This window comes from Ailuropoda melanoleuca, chromosome 8 (assembly GCF_002007445.2).
Source record: "Ailuropoda melanoleuca isolate Jingjing chromosome 8, ASM200744v2, whole genome shotgun sequence".
Taxonomy (NCBI): Eukaryota; Metazoa; Chordata; class Mammalia; order Carnivora; family Ursidae; genus Ailuropoda; species Ailuropoda melanoleuca.
Window position 1 is genome coordinate 89,637,058 of NC_048225.1, and position 13,748 is coordinate 89,650,805.

Genomic DNA, 13,748 nt, shown 5'->3' on the forward strand with positions numbered 1-13,748 from the left:
GCTTCTTTGGGCCTTCCAGAATTTCCTATGAACTGTACATGCAGTCTTTTAATATCTATCTGAAGGCCTTTAGCCTTCACCCAAAGCATTGTTTCCAATCTGGATTCCTGGATGTCTGGAAGTCCTGTAAGATTTTTCTCTATGTAGCCACACAGTACTTGGCATTGAGCCAACTACATGGTTGGTTTTCTAGTAACTTAAACAATTATGTTTAATAATCAATAGAGAAATGGTGGTTTCTCAAGGTATTTTCAGCATTTTCACAAGCCTGATGGTAATCATATACTTACTTTAAATCAACTGCTTTTAATGTAAGCTAACAAGTTGAGGAAGGAAACAAATCCAGAGTATCTAAATCTTTCCAAATTTATGATAGAGGCATTTTGAATATTTATCTGTAGTTAAAATACTGAAAATTCCTAAACTAGGGCTAGTAACAGTAATTATCTAACTTCTTTGTTAGAAGTTTTGATTGGCAGATTGACATTAGCAGATGTCGATTAATAAAAATGAGAAAATGAAATTATTACAAGAATACTGGTTGTTTGCACATCCTTCCAAAATGAGATCTGAGGAGGGTGTGCTGGAATAAAAATTAAATTTGGTAGTAAAATGATTAGGAACCATTAACAACCTAATGGTTTTTGGGAGTCTAAAAGTATTCTCTTTCCAGAAAAAAAGTACATGTGTACATAAAAAATCTTGATGTAATTTCAGGGGATTCAGGACTCCCTAAACCTATCCTAGATCTTTTTGTGTGGAAGTGGAAAATTGTGGTAGGTGATTTTCTCCACCCCCACCTCTGAAGAGTAGCAAACACCATGGAAGAGTAGCAAACAGCTTGTGAAGGGGCTTTTTAAAGCTTAACTGTTGCTGCTTCAAAAAGGGGGTATCTTTAGTAGCTGAGAGTACAGGCTCTGGAACCAGTCTGCCTGGACTCAGATACTGATTGCTTTGCAGTGACCTGTGACCTTTGCAAGCTGCTCAACCTCTGTTTCCTTAACTATAAAATTGATTATTGTAAGGATTACGTTAGTTCATACATGTAAAGTGCTTAAAACGGGTAGTGGTACTTGGTGTTATTGTTAGTAAGCATTATTATCTCACAGACCAAGGATTACTGGGGACTACCAGGCCACGTGAGGTACTCTGGGCTACAGCTTACTTGGAGGAAGGGTTCCTTTTTCTAATTTAGTACAAAGGCACCATGTGAAATAAAATCCTTTCACATGGATACATGCCTTTGTGGGAATATGCCTAGATAAACTTTCTTTTCCATACCAACATTAGGTAGGCTTCTTTTATTTCTATGAAGAGATAGCTGCTTACAATTTTATGAGAAAAACGAAGATCTACATCCTTCCATTTTTTTAAAAAAAGATTGTATTATTTATTTGAGAGAGGGAGGGAGCACAAACCGGGGAGGGGGGAGTGGCAGGGGGAGAGGGAGAAGTCCGCTCCCCATTGATCAGGGAGCCCAATGTGGGGCTCCATCCCTGGGCCCTGGTATCATGACCTGAGCTTAACCGACTGAACCACCCAGGTGCCCCCCGATGTATAGCCTTCTGTAGGCTCTTTTTTCCTCTGTATATTAGTTACCCTCTGGGCAAAGTAACTACTGCTGCTCTTCTTGTCTACACTGTGGAATTTCAGTTTTCCTAAATCTCTTTTTCTAACTCATTGCTATTTCCACTCTACTCTATTTTATTTTATTTTATTTTATTTTATTTTATTTTATTTTATTTTATTTTATATATTTTAAAGACTTTATTTATTTGACAGAGATAGAGACAGCCAGCGCGAGAGGGAACACAAGCAGGGGGAGTGGGAGAGGAAGAAGCAGGCTCACAGCGGAGGAGCCCGATGTGGGGCTCGATCCCATAATGCTGGGATCACGCCCTGATGCTAAGGCAGACGCTTAACTGCTGTGCCACCCAGGCGCCCCTCACTCTGCTCTTTTTTAAAATTATAACATATTGAATAAAGATTGTGTAAGCCATTAGGACTTACGATACAGTGAACCCTTGTACCTCCACTGAGTTAAAAAAAAAAAATCTTAAAAAAATTTTTTTAACTTAAATTCTATTAACTAACATATAGTGTTATATTATTAGTTTCAGAGGTAGAGTTTAGTGATTTATCAGTCTTATATAACACCCAGTGCTCATTGTATCACATGCCCTCCTTAATGTCCATCACTCAGTTACCCCATCTACCCCACCCCCCAAAATTATCTTTGGTGCTTTGTATGCCTTCCCCAATCCTATCCCCTTTCCTCTCCCATCAAAAGTAATGATCGTCCTTGTGCTTACCTTCTTTTCTTTATAGTTTTATTGAATATTCCTAAATAATGAAACTTTACGTAAATGGAAACTGTTTAAGTGTGTGTGCGCGGAAGGGGGTGTTCTGCTACTTTTTTTTTTTTAGCTTAATATTCTTGAGTTTCGTCTGTGTCTGTATGTACAGTATTCCATTGTACAGCCATAATGAGGTGTTTTTTCCCCCCACCACTACAGTAAAGCAAATATCTCAATAAAGGGAGTCAAGTCAGTTTTTTGGTTTCCAGTGTATAGAAATTATATTTACACTATACTATAGTACATTAATTGTGCAATAGCATTATGTTTTTTAAAATGTATATACTGTAATTAAAAAAGTAATTTATTGCGGGGAGCCTGGGTGGCTGCATCAGTTGAGCCTTCCTTTCATGAATGATTTCTCTGTAGCATGCAATCCTGTTTGACAGCATTTTACCCACAGACCTTTTTTTAAAATTGGAGTCAATCCTCTTAAACCCTTCCACTGCTTTATCAACAAAGTTATGTAATACTCTTAATTTTTTGTTGTCATTTCAACAGTCTTCATAGCATCTTCACCAGGAGTAGATTCCATCTCAAGAAACTACTTTTTTTGTTCATCCATAAGAACCAACTCCACATCCATTAAAGTTTTATTATGAAATTATAGCAGTTCACTCACATCTTCAGGTTTGACTCCTAATTCTAATTCTCTTGTGATTTCCACCACATCTGCAGTTACTTCCTCCACTGAAGTCTTGAATCCCTCAGTCATCTATAAAGATTGGAATCAGTTTCTTCCAGAATCCTGTTAATGTTGATTTCAGCCTTTTCCCGTGAATCAGGACTGTTCTTAATGGCATCTAAAATGGTGACTCATTTCCAGAAAGTTTTCAGTTTACTTTCAGGGGAATTATTCTCTATGGCAGCCATAGCCATATTTCTGAAATAATAAGACTTGAAATTCTAAATTACTCCTTGATTCGTGGGCTGCAGAATGGGCATTGTGTTAGCAGGCACAAAAGCAACATTAATCTCATTGTCCATCTCCCTCAGAGCCCTTGGATGACCAGGTGCATTATTAATGAGCAGTAATATTTTGAAAGAAAGCTCTTTCTGAGCAGTAGGTCTCACCAGTGAGCTTAAAATACTCAGTAAACCATGTTGTAAACAGATGTGCTGTCATTGAGGCTTTGTTTTTCCATTTATAGAGCACTGGCAGAGTAGATTTAGCATCATTCTTAAGGGCCCTAGGATTTTTGGAATGGTCAGTGAGCAACGGCTTCAACTTAAAGTCACTTCTGCATTAGCCTCTAACAAGAGTAGGCCTTTGAAGCCAGGCACTGATTTCTTCTCTCTAGCTCTGAAAGTCCCAGATGGCTTCTTACTCCAATAGAAGGCTGCTTTAGTCTGCGTTGCAAACCTGCTGTTAGTGTAACCACCTTCATTAAGTAAGTTAGCTCGATCTTCCGGATGACTTGCTGCAGCTTCTACACCAGCACTTGCTGCTTCACCTCGCGCTGTTACGTTATGGAGACGCTTTTTTCCTTAAACCTCGTAAACCAACCTCTGCTAGCTTCACACTTCTGCTGCTGCTTCCTCACGTGTCTCAGACTGCGTAGAATTCAAGAGAGTAAGGATTTTGTTCTGGATTAGGCTTTGGCTTAAGGGAATGTTGTGGCTGGTTTGATCTTCATTCCAGACGATTTAAACTTTCTCCATATCAGCAAGAAGGCTGTTTCACTTCATTATCATTTGTGTGTTCACTGGAGCAGCACTTTTAATTTCCCTCAAGAACTTTTCCTTCACATTCACAACGCAGCTGTTTGGTGCAAGAGGCCTTGTTTTCAGGCTATCAGCTTCGGACTTGCCTTTCACAGTAAGCGTAATCATTTCTAGCTTTTGATTTAAAGTGAGAGGCATGCAGCTCTTCCTCTCACTTGAACATTTAGAGGCCATTGTAGAGTTATTAATTGGCCTATTTTCAATGTCGTCGTGTGTCCGAATAGGGAGGCCCAAGGAGAAGGAGAGAGATGGGGGAACAGCCAGTCGGTGGAGGAATCAGAACACACACAACATTTACCAAGTTCACTGTCTTAGATGGGCATGGTCTCGGATACCCTAAAACGGTAACATCTGTAACATCAAATATCACTGATCATAGATTACCATAGCAAATATGATTAATAGTGGCAAAGTTTGAAATATTGTGAGAATTTCCAAAATAAAACAGAGACACAAAGCAAGCAAATGCTGTTGGAAAAATGATGCCAACAGACTTGCTTGATGCAGGGTTGCCACAAGCCTTCAATTTTTAAAAATACAGTATCTGAGAAGCACAGTAAAGGAAAGTTCAATAAAGCGAGGTATGCCTGTACCTCGATTTATTTATCCATTTTACTGTTCATGGCCATTTTGGCTGTTTTGTTGTTGCACGCAGTACTACCATGAATATTTTCATTCATGTGTTTAAGCACAAATGTGCAAATTTTCTAGGGTGTATACTTAAGAGTGGAATTACTGAGTTATAGGAAACAGATATCTTTAGCTTTACTAGATAATACCAAATTAATTCCAGAAGTGGTTGTACTAATTTATGCTTCTGTGGTATAAGGATTCAAATTATTTTTTTGTTCTTTTTATGCTTATTGGGCTTGTACAACAGTAAATAAAGACAAAAAGCACTGTTCCCAGGGAGTGTATGTTTTCGTAGAAACAAATAGCTAAAATATTTAATATATCAAAATGGAAATTATAAAGCAACGAGAAGAGGATGTTACCTTGGCTGCTCTTGGATCCATATGGGAATTAGAGATTGAGGAGATGAAGTACAACCAGGAAGCCTTGGGATTCGTTTAGTGGTCAGCATAAACAGAGATAGAGGTATGATGAGATTGGTTGGTCCTGATGCTTTCAAGCCATAACAGTGGCGAAGCTGTGAGTAGGGGTGGGAGTGAAGTTTAAGAATCGTGCTGGGAGCATTTTCAGGAGGGCTTCTTCACTCATCTATTAGTGGTAAGGCTAAGGAATGATCGAGGAGGCTGGTGATAAGTAATCTTATTCTGAGTACTTAATTCTTTGGGGTCCCCTTTTGACTCTTGCCCATAGTGGTTTAGAGGACCAGGGGAGGGACTGTCTTGTCTGAAACATAGGGAACACTAGAGTTCTCTTAATTTGGGAATACGTGGAGCTCTGATGCTTGTTCGCTGTTGAAGTTGGAGAAATGAAAGGTGGGGGACGGGTGGATTTATTCTGAGTATTTGGAGCTTTAGGGCTCCCTCTTGACTCTGCCAGTGGAAATGTGGAATCCTGGGGGTGGGGTGGTTTTGCCTAGAGTATGTATAACCCCAGTCATCAAACTTGTTAATTTTTGCCAGTCTGGTGGATGTGAAATAGTATCTTGTTGTGATTTCAATTGCATATCCCCTTTTCACTCTAAAAATCCAAAATTCTTTATCTTTTCAATGTTAGACTTAGCCATATAACTTTACTACTAACTTTTATGTTGAACCCCATGGTTATGTGGGTTTTATTCATCATCTATATGTTCCATGTACTAAACATTCAGGATTTCCCAGTTTAACAACTGAAACTTTCACTGTGGTGGCTCTCTTGTCAGTAGACTGTCAGGGAAATCTGTTATGCCCTGTATTGTCACCACAAAGGTTATTGAGTCAGGAACCCTGCCATACCTTCTGTTAACTTTGCCTGAAGAGCTGAGTTGGTAGCCCACACCGTACGTACATTGTTACCTAACCTCAAAAAATACTTCAGTGTACCTTCACTGACTCTGGCTCACCTCATCCTGGGCTCTCATCAGAATAGGAGCCTTGTGTTGCAGCACTGTGTGAGGCTCTTCGGTTGCCTTTTACACTTGCCATTTTAAAATCTGAGAATCACAGCTACTGTTGATAGTCTGAAAGGAAAATGCTTTGGCTGACCACAACTAAGGCTGTCATTCCTCTGCTTTTCAGGCCAAATCTTTATACAGTTTTAGCACTCACGCCTTCCCCAGTGTCTCTACGTGCTCTCACAGGATCAAGCCTCAGAATTCACAAAAAGAACACTGGAGAAAAGCAAGGTATATGTCGTATTCTGATATGTAGCACTCTCTAGGTGGCTCTGTAGTTTTTCATACATTCTAGAACCCCACCTTTTATACCTGTTATATTCAGTGTTGTGAAGGAGTATAAAAATAATGATAACATATGCAAATTCCAACTGATTTTTTAAATACTTTCCAGGAATTGCTCAGAACTATTGCTCAAGACTATACCTTACTTGCTTTCTTAAATATATAATGTGCATAAACCTATAAAGATAGATGTGGGTAATGAGACATACCCCTCTTGGTTTCTTTTTCAGTCTTCAAAAGGATTTCCTCCCAACTTCCTAGAGTTAGCTTTTTAGAATATTTCCTAATGATTTTGTAAGCATTTTCCTGAATGGAGTCAAGTCTGTTATAGAAAAGCTGTCACCATTGTTAATATTATCCCACACATTATAGGAATACCATATATGGTACCCATTTCACAGAAAAGGTACACGAGAAATCTCAGAGTTTTACTAGATTAAACATGATTGTATAGACTTTACTATTACTGGAGAGCAGAAGGAGTTAGAAAAAAATACAATCCTAAAAATACTAAGGTAGTACAAAATTTTTTTTTAAGATTTTATTTTTTTATTTGAGAGGGAAAGAGAGAGAGAGAGCACACATACATGAGCAGGGGATGGAGAAGCAGACTCCCCGCTGAGCAGGAAGCCTGATGTGGGGCTCAATCCCAGGACCCTGGGATCATGACCTGAGCTGAACGCAGACACTTAACCAACTAAGCCACCTAGGCGTCCCAAGCTATTACGAATCTTAAGTGAACTAGAACCCTTCCTAGTGCCCAAAATAAGCATAAAAATAAATCCCAATGGATAAATTGGTATGAACTCCCCTATGAAATTGCCATGAAGAGATCCACAAGACAATTTTCATCCACCTTGACTGGCCCAAATGATTTCCAAATGCATGTTTCTAAATAATATTGTGAGCAACTCATAGCCCATATGAGTCGTCTGAAGTTTTATCATTTACAGGTATGTGAAGCATTCCTAGACACTTCAGCCAAGTGAGCATCAACTACTTCTCTGTGACTGGGTCCTGATTAAGGTCCTCCCAAGAGAGACTTCATTGGATCCACGCTCAAGAGGACTCTACCAGGTTTTCCTGACCCCCTACATCGCTGTAAAGTGCCAAGGCCTTAAAACTTGGGTACGTGTATTACAACGGCAAGTGCCAGCGCCCACAAAAGACCCATTGGACCTGTCAGCTCCTCTGTTTCACCAAGCAGACATAATAACTTACCAGCAAAGCAGAGTAAGCCAAGTGCCTCTGCATGACACCACCAGCTGATAACACACAAGAAAAAATAATCAATTTAGACTAGAGCCCTATCTTTCCTTGAGAAGTTGGGATTTGAAGGAGCTATTTTGAGATCTGTGCTGCTAGTGAGTGACTGATAACATTATAGACTGAATCGGTCCCCTGAGTTCAGAGACTGAGTTGCAATTGAGTGAAAAATAGACAACGAAATCTTGAAGAATTGCACGGAGGTGCAAGCCAAATTTAACTCCGGTCGCCAAGTATTGTTGGTTGGACTGAGAAATTGCAAAACCAGACCTGTAATAGGACTGGTTATTTGGGTATCTCTTTTTGTCATTGTTGCCTTTTACTGTTACATTGCTTTCTGTGTTAATCTCTCTAGGCCCAGATGTTCTCGGATAATTCACATTGCCCGGACTGTGGACAACAGTGGTTTCCTAGTTTAGAACTAGGACATTGGTTGTACCAGACTGAACTTGTTGAAAATGAATGTTACCAAGTATTCTTAGACCGTATTAACAGAGCTGATTATTGCCCTGAGTGTTACCCTGATAATCCTGCTAATAGAAGCCTTGTTCTTCCTTGGTCTTTCCCACTTGAATGGGCTCCCCAAAATCTTACTAGATGGACCTTTGAAAAAGCTTGCCACCCGTTTCTTCTGGGTCCTCCACTGGTCAGAAAAAGGATACATGACTCTAGAGTAGCTGGCTTTAACCCTGCATTGCAGTTAATCTTGACCAGAACAGACAAAACCTTGAACAAAAAACTTGGCCAAAACAAGTAACTTCTTAAGCAATCAAAATCATGGAGACTCTAGAGTTTGTACTAGTAGCCCAAGGAAGAATGGGAAAATGACTCCTTTCTAAATCTGCTCTAGACTGTCACTACGTTGGGGAACTGCTTAAATTGTTGGATCTGCTCCCATCGTCTACACGTATTATTTTGTTCAGCATGGAATTTAATCAGTATTCCAGCCACACCATTCATCTAGAACCAGTCTAATCTATGTTCCCTATGTTTTGGAATTAGCTTTCCCATCCTAAAAAACTCCACAGCCTTATCATGGACATGACAGGATAGTCCTGGAGGAGAGGCCCTGTACTGTGTGTACCATAATGATACTTTTAGTGGGAAAGCATCTTTGTAGCTGGATTATAGATTATTCCAGTAAAACAGCTAGATATTTTAATAAGAAACCATTGTTCTAAATTCCACTTCTTATACATTAACCAGAGGTAATATCTGTATGGGATACACACAAACATCCAGAAATGCCACTGTCTTTACTTACTTCACTCCACATAAGCAGAGGCTATCCTGTTTTTTGTGGCAACTGAATTTAGAATGTCCTCCCCTAGAAATTGAAAAGTACTTGTACTATGAGATAGGTGACAAAAGGAGTTATCAAGCTTGACTCCATAGACACTATGAACAGTCTACAGGAAGCATCTTTCTGAGAACGAAGAATGTCTTGCTGGACATTGACCACATTCTGGCCTTCATTTGTTGATGAGAATCACGGAACTAGAGTATAGGAGAAACTTAGAAAAACCTATTGAAAACATCTCTGAGGCCACTGAACAATTTTTAAATTCCACTTAAGATACTAGATAATCTAGTGCTTGTGTAGCAGCTCAACAATGTTTCTAAGGTCCCAGGTTCTTTCTGTTCTTCCCGCTGGGATTCTTATCATGGTGGCTTTTTGTCCTCATTGAGTATAGTGTGGCTGTTGCTGTTCAGACATTTCATTCCCAATCAAAGGCTGGAAGTAGGAGGCAAAAGCTTTTTCCTTTCAAGTGTGTGTCTTTTATTTGGGGGAAAAAAGTCTTTCTCGAAAGTCCCTCACATATTTCTTCTCACATCTCATTAGAAGGTACTGGTTCACAAGCCTGGGAAACCTGGCAAAGGGGAATGGGGTTAGCAGTGCCTGGGTGGGGTACATTGTCTCCCCTAAAAAAATCATGTCTCTTTTAAGAAGGGAGAAGGGAGGAATGAATGGCTGTTGGTATGCAACAAATCATGCCTGCCACATGTTGTGAAACCTAAAGTTATTTGTTCATCTGTATAAAGGATGTACCCCGGAGATCTACCCTGTATCTGCCTTTTGTCTATTGCAATGGAACTTCTCTCCTGTTACGTTGTTGAATAAACTGTGTGGACTGCTAAACTGAGTGAAGACTAGTTAGTTTATCATTAACTCTTGGTTAAGAACTCCTTTACTGTCCTAAAGCTCTTTCTAAAAAGTGAAAATTAGAGGTATTGCTTTTGATCAATAGTATTGGTCCTTAAATTTTTTCAAACACATACTGACATTCTACATATGTGCAATTTTAAGTATCAGCAAAATGTTTTAACCAAAGATTGTTTTAACCAGTCCCTCCTTTAAATAGTTAATAAAAAGTAAATGGATTTGTACTGTTGATTTCCAAATCAGTACCTGGATGAGCTTGTCAGAACATGCAGATTTCTTGATCTTAGAGAAATCTTGATTCCTTAGGTGGTTCACAGGGCCCGGGAATCTGCATTTCTAAGTAATGGTGCAGGAGATTGTTATGCAGGGGCTCTGTGGATACTTTGAGAAGTACAGTAGCAGCATCTCCTTGGTGTTTAGTTGTCTGGCTTCAAAGGATGAGAACCGAATACTCATAATACTGCAAGGTAGTGACAGTTATTGTAGTTTGCTAGTGCCACATAAGGAGGTTTCATGTCAGACTGCAGGTAGGTCACTGGATATTTCAGATTATAACTCAGTCACATATTTCTCAGTAACGTAATCAGGACCGTTGTAGTTCTGTGTGGTGTCATTATAAGCTTTGTGAGTATATGGGCAGGAGAAAGAATCAAAAATAATAAATATTACATTAAGAATACTTTGCCTTCAGACATGATTATATTATCACATACCTGTTATGTGGTCACCTCTCAGAGATAACATGGCAGAGTTCATAAAATTGAGCAAAGAAGAAAATTCAGAGAACTTTGTAACTCTTCAGCTGAAGTCTTCTTAGTATGACTTTACTTGGCTTAAAATATTCTAGAATGCTCCAGTTCATAATTATGAATAGTGAATTTTAAAGTATAAATATGTTCCTAAAATTAAGTCTCACAACAAATGATCTGGAGGGTTACCCACTGTTTTAGATTATATGAGCCATAGTAATCTTCATACTATGGCAGAGTTGATACTATCATTATTTATACATATTGGTGGCCATTTTTAAATGACGGTTATAACTACTTACAGTTATTTTATGCCAGACCTGGGAGTGGAAGGTTAAGAGACACGTGCTGGGGTCCTTAAGAAGGATATAATCTACTAAAGGGGAGGCTATCCTGGGCTGGGGGTGACTGAGTCAAGATTCATCTCTAAGTGATAGGAGAAGAAATAAGCCCAGGCAAGCAGGCAGGCATAAAAGAATTCCATGGAATCCGAAGAGTGTGGCAATCAGCATGATACACTTATCTGTAAGAGTGAGATGAGCCATTTCCCTTCTGTTTCTTCAGTCTTCCCTGACAGCTCTTGATTCTCCATGGAATCCTGAGAACGCAGCTCAAAAACTGCTTATTATACAGGAAAAATAATGGCCTTGCAGCCAGCTGACCTGTGTTTGTCTTCAAATTCTGGGACTGTTAATGACTTTGGACATTTTAACCTCTCTCTATCCAGTTTATCTGTCACATAGTAGTGCAGTAATAACCTACTTTATGCTGTGTGGGGCTTGAGTGTGATAATACATGCCAATCATATGGCACATACTAAGTCTTTAGGACTAGAAAAGGTACAGGAGAATGAGGCAGAAATTAGAACTAGGGATAAAGTAGAGTTTTAGTTTTAGAACAGGGATTAAAGCCAGTTGTTAGAGCTTGATGCTGAATTATTGAAAACTTCTGAAGTCCCTTCCGGTGAAGGATCAGACGAATTTTGGTACTGAGGTTGAGTGTGTAGTTGAGTTGAGTCAAATGGTCTTAGGTTTAAAGGTTAAGTCTACAGGGGTGAATGACCCCAAGCAATTCCTTGTCACATTTTTTAGGCCCATTTATAGTCATAATTATGGTAGATGTGATTGCTGTGTGATTTACTACATCACCTGAGACTTTCCACAACACCAAAATAAGCAGTTTGAGAAAAGTTGAAGGTTAGGTTATGTGTAGATTCAACCAGGTCATATGAGCTAGAGTCACAATTCAAAATTACATACAGGTCGCTTCGTAGTATGTTTACTCTAGGCGTTTCTGTTTTTTGTTTGTTTTTTAGTGTCATGGTTAAAACCTTGGGTCCCTCAGTCAGTTTGAGTTCCAATCCTGACTCTGCCTTTACTAGTTGTGTGTTTTTGGGTAAGGTTCTTAACCTTTGTGTATGTCCGTTTCCTTGTTTGTAAAATGATAAGAATATTAATGGTCCAGACATCATAGACTATTGTGAAGATTAAATTAGTTAATACATGAGGTGCTTTGGATGCTGCTTGGCATAAACAAGGCGCTCAATAAATGTTACTTATTATTTTTGTTGTGTATGTTTTGTATATTATCTCTACAGCAGAATTATAAATTGTTTGAGGGCCAAGAGATCTTCTTATCCCTAGAGCCTAAAATGACACCATTCATTAAAATAAAAGTGTTTAAAAATAGGAAAAAGATGTATGTACTTATTGGGCCCTGACTGCCATACATTTGTCTTGATGGCATTTATATCTAAATTACCATCTTGAATTGACTGATTCTCTTTTGTCTTTCTTAGCTGCTTAACTTCTGAATCTCTCTCTCTCTCTTTTTTTTTTTTTTATTTACCACTTAGAGGGGCCTGGGTGGCTCAGTCCATTAAGCGTCTAACTCTTGGTTTTGGCTCAGGTAATGATCTCGGGGTTGTGAGATCAAGCCCCACGTTGGGATTCTTTCTCTTTCTGTCCCCCGCTAATGCTCACTCACTCTGCACTCCCTCTTTCCTAAATCAATCAATCAATCAATCAATCAATCCTTAAAAAAATGATCACTTAATGTTGCAGATTCCAGTGCTTCCTGGTACCTGCCCCTTCTCTCTACCCCAGATCTCCCCTAGGTCTCTGTCCCATCCTTCCCTCCTACCTGGTCCCCATGGTGGAACCAGAGGTTTTCAGGATGCGTAGAGGTTGGGTGAAGTCCTGCTGCTCTCCTACTCCTGATTTTGTTCTCACGGGCAGCTTTTTCTTGTGTTGTCTCCTCCCAGCTGGTTGTGACAGAATGCCCAGGAGGCTGTGGTTGATGCGTACCTCCGTAACGTAAATTCATTGCTTGTAAGCTCAAAGAGTTAGCATTACAGACCCTGCCTTTTGATTCTTTTCTTTTCCTCGCAGAGGCTGATACATTTTATTACTCATTTAAAAAAGTTTTAACTACATCAAACATACAGAAAAGTCCAGAAAATAACATTCACCAGTTTCCCAGATCTAAGATATATTAACATTTTGCTACATTTGCCTCAGTTTTTTTTTTTTAAAGATACTTGACAGAGTTGGAACCTGTTCTTGTCCTTATCCTTTTCCTGTCTTTCCATCAGCAGAAGCAAGCACCAAATGGAAGTTGATGTGTATCCTTTCTGTTCATGTGTTTTTTATTTTATATGTATTTTTTTAAACAATGGTACAGAGCAATAAAAGAGAATTGACTGCTTTCAAAGTGTTATTATTCAGTAACATAGCCGTAACATACATAAGATGTAATATGCACCAGTTTGTAGAGCTCACCTTACAACACTTAACTTTAGTTTGTTGGAGTCCGCTGAACTTGGTTGTATTGCTGCAGTGCAAAGGTCCGGCAGTGTACCAGATAATGAACACATACCAAGTTGTCAAAGCATTACCATTGGTACAGTGAGACGGAACAGAAAGGATGCATCTTAAAAAAGCACAAGGCAATCACATTGGCAGAGGAAGTAGGCAAATTTGTGTCCCTACTTAGAGAAGTCCCAGGATACGGAAAGGAAGGCATCCCTCAGTGTGCCATCTGTTGCATTCTCCACAAAGGGAGAATAAAACTATTGCTTTATCCTGTTTAAAGCCCTCATATAGAGACTGTTAAAGTAAAATGATACAAGTTTTGCT

The 13,748-nt window shown here is 39.2% G+C and overlaps 2 protein-coding genes across 5 annotated transcripts in view; both read left to right on the top strand.

The window, feature by feature from the left end:
* Window positions 1-13,748, top strand: part of LOC100464745 (torsin-1A-interacting protein 2) — a 39,483-nt gene that overhangs the window by 9,949 nt on the left and 15,786 nt on the right. Inside the window, exon 1 of one of the 4 annotated variants that reach the window (XM_019801315.2) lies at window positions 7,427-7,560. The exons of the other annotated variants lie outside the window; for them this stretch is intronic. The gene's annotated coding sequence lies outside the window, so the exon portion shown is untranslated. Of the gene's footprint in view, window positions 1-7,426; window positions 7,561-13,748 lie in introns of those variants that run through there. 4 annotated transcript variants of the gene reach the window in all.
* Window positions 7,556-13,317, top strand: LOC100464497 (torsin-1A-interacting protein 2). The gene has a single exon (XM_019801317.2). It carries the CDS (start codon window positions 8,060-8,062, stop codon window positions 8,453-8,455), a length of 396 nt encoding a protein of 131 aa, XP_019656876.1. The 5' UTR covers window positions 7,556-8,059; the 3' UTR covers window positions 8,456-13,317.

Bases quoted from the DNA above. Each gene is read 5' to 3' on its own strand.
- LOC100464497 (XM_019801317.2), top strand. From the start codon at position 8,060: ATGTTCTCGGATAATTCACATTGCCCGGACTGTGGACAACAGTGGTTT.